Source organism: Apium graveolens, chromosome 5, assembly GCF_009905375.1.
Source record: "Apium graveolens cultivar Ventura chromosome 5, ASM990537v1, whole genome shotgun sequence".
NCBI classification, from domain to species: Eukaryota; Viridiplantae; Streptophyta; class Magnoliopsida; order Apiales; family Apiaceae; genus Apium; species Apium graveolens.
Genome location: NC_133651.1, coordinates 237,453,454 through 237,462,999, shown reverse-complemented (window position 1 = coordinate 237,462,999; position 9,546 = coordinate 237,453,454). Strand labels below are relative to the sequence as shown.

The following is a 9,546-nucleotide window of genomic DNA, read 5'->3' as shown; positions in this document are numbered from 1 at the left end:
ACTTATATTCAAGATCTACATTTGATAATAATTTTTTACAATTGATCTAGTACCTGGAGATCTAACCAAAGCTTTGATTTTAATTCAGGGTCTACATTTGGCCACGTAGGAATGTCGATTGGAATCGTAGTCCTGGCCAACATACCAATGTAAGACTGCAAACGGGATCTAGTTTCCCCATTAGGAATCCCCCATTCATTGGCAGTGACTTTAACTTTCTTCCTGCGAGCTTTCTTGATAATCACTTTGTACATTGCGCATACGCCTCGCTTACCCCCAGACTTCCTTGTAGCAGTATTAGTTATTGTATTTGTCTGTTCAGAGTTAGTCGGTTGAGATTCCGATGCATGCCCTTCATTGTTTTCATCATTGTTCGGAACATCCTCCAGCCGCTTGGGGCTTCCACCGCTAAGATTCTGTGATGCAGTCTTTTCTGATTGCTTTCGCATTAGCTTTTTTGGTGCCATTCTTTCCTCTTCCTCTAATCTGAAAAATTAACTAATATTTAACAGATTAGAACAACTACACAGTTCATGGTATAATGTCTAACAGATATGCAGAAAATTAAACAAAATTCTCATTTAATTGTCAAGAAAAATTACAGATAGACTTCTATAACTACATTGAAAAATTACAAGAAAACAGAGATCACAAGATACATAACAAATAACAAGAAAAATTACAAATCACAAGAAAAATTACAAATAAGGAGAATATATAGCTAGACTCCTATAACTTTTTGACCCATATACCCTCAACATTTTCTCTTCTATTACAAACACTTGCATCATCAATATTAGCAGGGTCACATATAGGGATATTAGAACAGAATGGGGGAGGGTTCCAGGAGGTGTCTTCAGGAGCATCTTCATTGTAAATATCATGATAGTCTCGAGTTGTCGCCGATAACACAACGGACCAATTAGCATCAACTGGATCCTCAATATAAAATACTTGGTTGACTTAGTCAACAGAGACATATTTGTCCTTTTTGTGACCTGGTCGATTGAAGTTGACAAGGGTGAAACCAAGATCATCGGACTTGACACCTTTGTCACTTGCTGCCCATGTACATTTAAACAGAGGGGCCTTGAATGCGTGGTAGTCTAATTCCCATATTTCCCTGATCACCCCATAAAATTTTAAATCACTCTCTATAGGATTCATGTCCTTAGCACTAGAGACTTGGACTGTCCTCGCAACTAATGACACACCACTATTCTGAACTACCTTTGCATTATCTCGATCCTTTGTGTGGTATCAGACCCCTTCAACAGCATAACTTTCGTAAGTCAAATCTGAAAATGAAGGTTTCCCAGCCAACCATCTTATAGTTTCAGATACGGCTTCCGCATTCTCCCTCATTTCTGTACTGACCTACATATAATTTATTGATGCATATAAGTGGCTACAAATTTAAAAAAATGACTTATAAAAATAAAAGAGAAGGAAAAAGAATGTAAACCAACTTTCTGTTCAAACCAATCGGCAAATTGTCGATTGTGCTCTCCCAATAGCCACTGTACACTCTTCTTTTTCCCTCGATAAATCTCTTCCAAATATTTTTTATGCAACCTGAAATTACTTACATCAAATTCGACTAAACTATACCAAATACAACTTTAACAATTATATGTATACTTTTTATGTTTTACTTACATAACATATGGTTCCACTTCCGAATTATTACGAAGAACTGAAAGATGAGCCTCATCTCGTTCTTTTTCCGTAACTGACTTCATAGTCACAGCACCGATTGGACCAGAAATTTTTTCTTCATCTTTCGGAAGACCGGCTATTCTACTACTCCCGCTATAGAACTCACTGCAAAATTCTATTGACTCTTCTTTGAGGTAACCTTCAGCTATAGAACCTTCTGGATAGAATCAGTTTCTTACATAACTCTTCAATATTTTATTAAAGCGTTCAAATGGAAACATCCATCTATAAAAAACCGGTCCACATAATCACAGTTCCCTTACTAGGTGGACCATAAGATGTATCATAACATCAAAAAATGACGGAGGGAATATCTTCTCTAACTCACACAGGGTCAATATCACATCTGCTTGTAATTTATTCAACTTTGACACATCTACAACTTTGTTGCACAGAGAGTTGAAGAAAAAACACAATCTTATGATACTAACCCTAACATTTTTTGGAAGCACTGAATGAATGCAAACAGGTAGTAGTTGTTGGAGAAGGATATGGCAGTCATGGGACTTTAAACCAGACAACTTCATATCAATCATCGATACACAATTTCTTATATTTGAAGCATGTCCTTATGGAAGTTTCATGTCGTACAATGATGCCAATATTGTTTGTTTTTCTTTCCGGGAGAGAGTATAAGGGGCAGGAGGTAGGTATGTTCTTTTCTCACCTACTTATGGAGCTAAATCAGGCCGTATTCCCATGTCAATCAGAGAGTTGAAGAAAAAACACAATCTTATGATACTAAATCAGAGAGTTGAAGAAAAAACACAATCTTATGATATTAACCCTAACATTGTTTGGAAGCACTGAACGAATGCAAACAGGTAGTAGTTGTTGGAGAAGGATATGGCAGTCATGGGACTTTAAACCATACAACTTCATATCAATCATCGATACACAATTTCTTATATTTGAAGCATGTCCGTATGGAAGTTTCATGTCGTACAATGATGCCAATATTGTTTGTTTTTCTTTCCGGGAGAGAGTATAAGGGGCAGGAGGTAGGTATGTTCTTTTCTCACCTACTTCTGGAGCTAAATCAGGTTGTATTCCCATGTCAACCAAATCAAGACGCGAGGCAAGGCTGTCTTTACTCTTGAATTTCATGTGCAGAACTGTCCCAATTATATTATCACACACGTTCTTTTCGACGTGCATACCATCTAAACAATATCGAACATGGTGAAACTTCCAATACTCTAACTCAAAAAAAATTGACTATTTTTTCCATGGAGACTCCACCTTTCTTGGCTTCCCCCTTTCCCAAAACTGAACCTAAGTTGCTGTTGTTGCCCCAACACTTCCTCTCTGCTAAGTGGTTCAGGTGCACAACCAAATTCTTGTTCTCCATTAAAAGCTGTCCTTTGTCTCCTATACGGATGATAAAGATCTAAATACCGACGATGCCCTTGGTAGCTCATTTTTCTACTACGACTTAGATATTTAGCCACGGTCTGATCACCGCATACTGGACAGGCCCTATAACCCTTATTAACGCACCCCGACAAATTTCCATATCCCGGAAAGTCATTTATTGTCCACATCAAGATTGCCTTTAGAGTGAAAAAGGATTTGGTATGGGCATCGTACACGTTTGGTTCACCTTCCTCCCATAATTTTTTTAAATCGTCGATCAGTGGCTGGAGATATACGTCAATATCATTACCAGGCTCTTATGGGCCTGAAATTAATGTTGTTAACATCATAAACTTCCTCTTCATGCATAACCATGGAGGAAGATTATATGTTACTAACATAACTGGCCAGCAGCTGTACCGATTATTTAATCCATTGTTGTGTGGATTTATACCATCGGCCGCTAATCCTAAACGTATATTTCTTGCCTCGCTACCAAACTCAGGCCACCTACAATCTACATTTCTCCAAGAAGGAGAATCAGAGGGGTGACGCATCTTTCCATCTTTGGATCGATTATTTGTATGCCAACTCATTAATTCAGTAGTAGATGAAGATTTAAACATTCTTTTAAATCTGGGGATTATCGGAAAATACCACATAACCTTAGCTGGCACATTTACCCTAACTTGACCATCTTTCCCAACTTTCCAGTGAGAGAGATGGCATTTGGGACACTCGGAAGAAGACTCGAGAATTGGACCCCTGTATAATACGCAGTCATTTGGACAAGCGTGGAATTTAATATACTCGAGGCCTAAATCAGTCAAGGTTTTCTTGGATTCATACATATTAGACGGAAGCAGATTATCTTTAGGAAGAATTGATCCAATTGATTGAAGCAGATCAGTAAAAGCTTTATCGGAAACTCCAAACCTAGCCTTCCAATTATGTAACTTTAAGTCCGACTCCAGTTTAGTACACTCACTTCCCTCAAACAGAGGTTGTTTAGCATCGGCAACAAACCTCTTAAAGTTATCTAACTCTTTATCGCAATCTTCCCTACTATAGGCTGCTTCACACACGTTAAATGTTTATGAAATTGGTATGGGCTTCGAGGGAGGACAAGTACTACCAACAGATGACCTAGTACTATTATCATGGTTTTCTTCATGCCAAATCCAATCAGAATATCCTAAACTAAACCCTGATTCATAAAGATGACCTCTGATTATATTCACAGAAAACTTTTTGAAGTTAGAGCAGTGTGCACAAGGACAAGGAATTTTCTTGGGGTTTTTAGCATTTTCCTCGGCAAATATCAAGAAGTTTTCAACACCAATTTCATACTGTAGAGAATCCCTATCGGCTTTTATCCAAGACTTATCCATTTAAAACCACCTGGTATGTCACTAAAAAATTCAGTATAAGGCTTATATTTATTTTATAAGTCTAATATTTATTTTAGAAGTCTAACTTGATTTTAAGTATGACATCCACGCATAGGGCAGACTATAAACGACATAAGAAAACTGAAAATTCATATTATACATAATGCATATTATACATTTTAATGTTATATATTTTATTATAATATGATATGAATCGATTTGTAATGCATTACATAATTCATATTATACATTTAATTATAGTACTAGTACTATATATTAACTAGTCATTCGGTACTTAATGTATAATCACTATATAATTAATCATAGTATAATAGTCAGATCACGGATGCAGATTATCAAATTATAAATGTACTATTTTCAACTAAACACTTGCATACACAATCACTAAATTAACCACACACTTGCATCCGAAATTCAGAACACGACTACATTTAAATATAACATACTAATACCAAAATGAATTCTCCTGCACATAATTGCAAATAAAACAAAACTGAGATTTCATATAATACATAATGCATATTATACACAACACATAGATCAACATAAGAACCAACTACATAGCACATAGACAAAAAAAACACTATCAAAACTAACAAAACAAATCAAATATATAAGCGTACAAAACAGAGTTGGAAAAGAAAACTCACCGAAGATCGAAAAATTAAACAACACTAATGTCCTGCAAAAACAAATCACAACATTACAAACAAATGAAAACCTAATTTATAAAAATAAAAAAAAATAAAAAAATACAAATGTACAACCAAAAACACCCAAATTACCTAAAGCTTTAAATCTTTTTCTCAACTTAGGTCCTGTATACAACAAGAAGAAAAGTATTAGCAACAAGTTTAGACATTAAATTAATAAAAAAAATAAGGGTTTCGAATTAGATAAAAACCCCAATTTACAAAATTAGGGCTTTGAATTCAAAAATCCTCAACTTTTAAAACTGGTCTTCATGCAGAGAAGACCAGTTCGATTCAAGTAGATATAACACTTACTGAAGTAGAGAGGTTAACTGAAAGAGGCTTAACGGAGAGATTGAGAGCGGAGAGAGAGAGAGAGAGAGAGAGAGAGAGAGAGAGAGGTTCCACAGACAGGTTCGAGAGAGAGAGAGGTTTGAGACATTGTGATGGTGAGATGATGACCGGAGTTCAGAGAGATTGTGAGGGGAGAGAGGTTCGAGAGAGGAGGGCTGAGAGAGAGAGAGAGAGAGAAAATTTCTGTTAGTTTTTAGTTTTTTTGTTTTTAGTTTTCTGTTTTGATTTTGTTGTGTCTGAAAATTGATTTGGGGGAACCAAAATTTGGTTAAGGGGGGAGAATTTTGGGATTGGGGGGAATGTAGAACTAAAAAATGAATGAAAATTTCACTAACGGGGGAAAGAAATGGTGGGCGCGAATTTTGTTTTTTTTTGGTGAATTTTAGACATCGGTTTAATTATAACCGATGTCTATAAAGAACAAAGACATCACAAAAACACGGGGTGATGTCAATACTTTTTTTAACATCAGTGGCAAAGTTAACCGATGTCTAATGTGTGATGTCTATTGACATTATTCTTGTAGTGGTGGGACTGCAACATTATCATTACTATGCACTTTATATTTATATCTCCTTGATTATTAATCTCATTAATAAGGTGATATCGCCTAAGGACATGCCTAAACAGTCTTCTTGGCTGTTTCGAAAAGTATCAATATATTTGGCTTCCATTATGGAATCATCAATGTTCATACTGTAAACCATTCCAGCTAACATAACTTATATTTAGACAAAACACAAACCAGACATAGACACATAATCATCCTTGTCTATCCAGAATTTAGGTTAAGAAACTAGTATTAGTGTAACCCTTTACAACTAGTTCCCTATCTTCTCCATATACCAAAAATAATTTTTTAGTCCTCTTTAAGTACTTAAGAATATTCTTGAAAATAATCCAGTGACCCTCACCTGGATTAGACTGGTATCTGCTCATCATGCTCAAAGCAAACGAGAAAATCAGGATAAATACATATCATTGTACACATTATAGATTCAATTGCTAAAGCATATGGAGCTTTCTCAAACGGCCCTTATCATCTAATAATTTAGGGGCAGTTATCTTTTGAGATCCCTATCCCATGAGACATCGAAATATATCATTTCTTTATCTCCTACATCCTAAAATGATGCAATATTTTTATTAATGTATATACTCCGACTAGGTCGATTAATCTTTTCAATCTATCTCTATAGATCTTGATCCCTAATATATATATAGGTAGCGTCGCCTAAGTCTTTCACCGAGAAACTATTTCTCAACCAAGTCTTAACAGCCTGTAGAGAAGGTATGGCATTCCTTATTTATTATATGTCATCTACATATAATACTAGGAATGTCATATGGCTATCACTAACCTTCTTGCAAACACATGGTTCATCTTCGTTTTGAATAAAGCCAGACACTTTGACCGTTTTATCAAAATGAATATTCAATTATAAACTATCTTAGCAAACTTTGGATCGAAAAAACCCTCAGGTTGTATCATATATACATATTCTTCAAGGCTCCCATATAAGAAAGCAGTTTTGACATCCATTTGCCAAATCTCATAGTCAAAGTAAGCAACTATTGCTAACAAAATCCTAATGGACTTGACCATAGTAACTAGTGAAAAAGTCTCATCATAGTCTATACCATGAATTTGTTTGAAACCTTTTGCCACTAGTCGCATCTTATAGGTCTGTACTTTAGCATCCATGTCAGTTTTCTTCTTGAAAACCTATTTGCACCCTATAAATTTTACCCCTTTGAGTGGATCAACTAAAGTCAATACTTTATTTTGATACATGGACTCCATCACGGATTTCTTGGCCTCCAGCCATCTCTCGGAGTCTGGACTGTTCATAGCATCTTGGTAGGTATGAGGCTTATCCTTATCCGTAAGCATCACATCACCATCTTGAGTCAAAAAAAATCCATAATTTCTACCGAAAATATGGTGAATCCTAATAGATCTACGAATAACATTTGTTTCCTAAACATGATTACCTTCAACATTTTAATGTACATTATGATCTTATTCCAACTCTGGTTCAATGTTATCATGTGGTTCTCGATCTTCATCGTGATGTATTATCCTCCCACTGATTTTCTTAGAAAGTAGTTCTCCCTCAAGAAATACAGCGGCCAGAGCAACAAACACTTTGTTCTCGAAAGGATTATAAAACTATACCCTAGTCTCACTTGGATATCCCATAAAATAGCATATATCTAATTTTGTTCCAAGCTTGTCAGAGGCTAAACGTTTTACAAGCGCTTCACGTCCCCAAATTTTCATAAATGACATGCTATGACATTCATCACTCTATATCTTATACGGAGTATTTTGAACCGCTTTAGTCAGAACTTAGTTAAGTGTATATGCAGCTGTTTATAGAGCATAACCCTAGAAACCGAATGGAAGATACGCTTGACTCATCATCGATCGCACTATGTTCAACAAGGTGCGATTTCTCCTCTCAGAATTTCTATTCCATTGAGGTGTTCCAAAAGGATTAAGTTATGATACACTATCACACTCCTTCAAGAAACTCTTGAAATTAAGGTTTAAATATTCTCCTCCATGATCTGATCGTCAAACTTTTATACTTTTCCCTTGTTTTCTTTTCTATTTGAACAATTCAAAAGAATCGGATTTGTTCTTCATAAGAACTACATATCCATATCTATTGAAATCATCAGTAAATACTATGAAGTAGTATAAGCCCCCCTTTCCATCATACACATTCGACCACATATACATCATTATGTATAAGTCATAATCGTTCGGTGGCCCTTTCACCTGATCAGGTAAAAGAAGTTTTAGTCATTTTACCAATGAGACAAAGTTCGCATCTTTCGTATGATTCAAAATGAAACTTATCCAAGTATTTATCTATATATAACGCAGAAATGTGTTTCTCATTAATATGGCTTAACGACAATGCTAGAGGTAATGTTTGATTTGAGTCAACTTAGAACATATAAATTGTTAACTAATTGTGCAACATTATAAGTCTTATCAATGAAATAGAATAAACAACTATTGTTTATTTAATTAAAATGAAAACCTTTCTTGTCTTGACAAGAAATTGACTTAATATATCCGCTAAAGGCAGGCACATAATAACAATTTATCAAGTTCTCAATCTCGCCTTATGGGAAAAATTAGGTTTCGAGTTCCTTCAACTAGAGCAACAACTTTTGCTCCAATTCTAACCCTATACCTGAAGTTTGACCATTTCTAGTCTTCTTCTTTAGATCTTCCAAATAAGATTGACAATTTAACTTCCATTCATCCAGGTATTTCCACAGAAATGACAATCATCTCCTTTAACAACACCACTATTAGGCTTCAAAAGCCCTTTGGGATTGGACTTTGGTTTGGCACCGAATAAGATCAAATCTTCAACTTGCCTGTCCACTTTCCTTTACCATTTGCATTCTATGTGTACATCATCAATATGGACGTAATTCATGCCTTTACCGTGTCATTTTAAGCAGTTCTAAACATGCTTAACTACTCAGTGAATGTTATGTTTATCTCATTCCTTTTGTTCTTAACAAACTAAGAATAGAAGTTGTTCAAAGATTATTTTATCAAATCAAGCTGAGTCTCTAGACTATTCTTGAAACCCAAAATATCAAGGTACATATACCTATCATCTTTAGAACATGTGGTCCAACCGGATATCATTCTCCCATTAATGCAAAAATATGGTGCCTTATTATTGTTAAATCTTTCTGATGAGCCTATCCTTCAAACATCCTTTGAAGGTGATCAATCATATTATAAGCATCATTATTCAATTGAGGAAATTATTTGATGTCAGCTTGTCCTTCTCAAGGACTATTACATAGAGAAGTTATTTATGTTATTTGTCATTTGATATCTACAATATTAAAGTGCATAAAATGACTTAGTCTACAGATGATCATTAAATTATGTTCAAGTGATTATTCATTATATATTCGCAATATATATCTCCCACTATTTTTATCAAATCAATAGCCCTAACTATAAATTC

General features: G+C 35.1%; 1 protein-coding gene across 1 annotated transcript; it reads right to left on the bottom strand.

Annotated features, from left to right (window-relative positions):
• Window positions 1-1,260: 1,260 nt before the first annotated feature.
• Window positions 1,261-6,910, bottom strand: LOC141660812 (uncharacterized). The gene is made up of 6 exons (XM_074467796.1): window positions 6,895-6,910; window positions 3,530-4,147; window positions 2,589-2,882; window positions 1,660-1,876; window positions 1,470-1,575; window positions 1,261-1,377 (listed from the first exon to the last, which is right to left on the bottom strand). Exons 1-6 carry the CDS (start codon window positions 6,908-6,910, stop codon window positions 1,261-1,263), a joined length of 1,368 nt encoding a protein of 455 aa, XP_074323897.1.
• Between the last annotated feature and the right edge of the window lie 2,636 nt (window positions 6,911-9,546).

What these genes read in the sequence shown, in the direction of transcription:
- LOC141660812 (XM_074467796.1), bottom strand. An exon ending in TTTAGGATTAGCGGCCGATG is followed by an intron (nt 2,883 to 3,529) that starts GTATAAATCCAC and finishes GATATTGTTTAG; the next exon opens with ATGGTATGCACGTCGAAAAG. An exon ending in GAAGTGGAACCATATGTTAT is followed by an intron (nt 1,576 to 1,659) that starts GTAAGTAAAACA and finishes AAGTAATTTCAG; the next exon opens with GTTGCATAAAAAATATTTGG.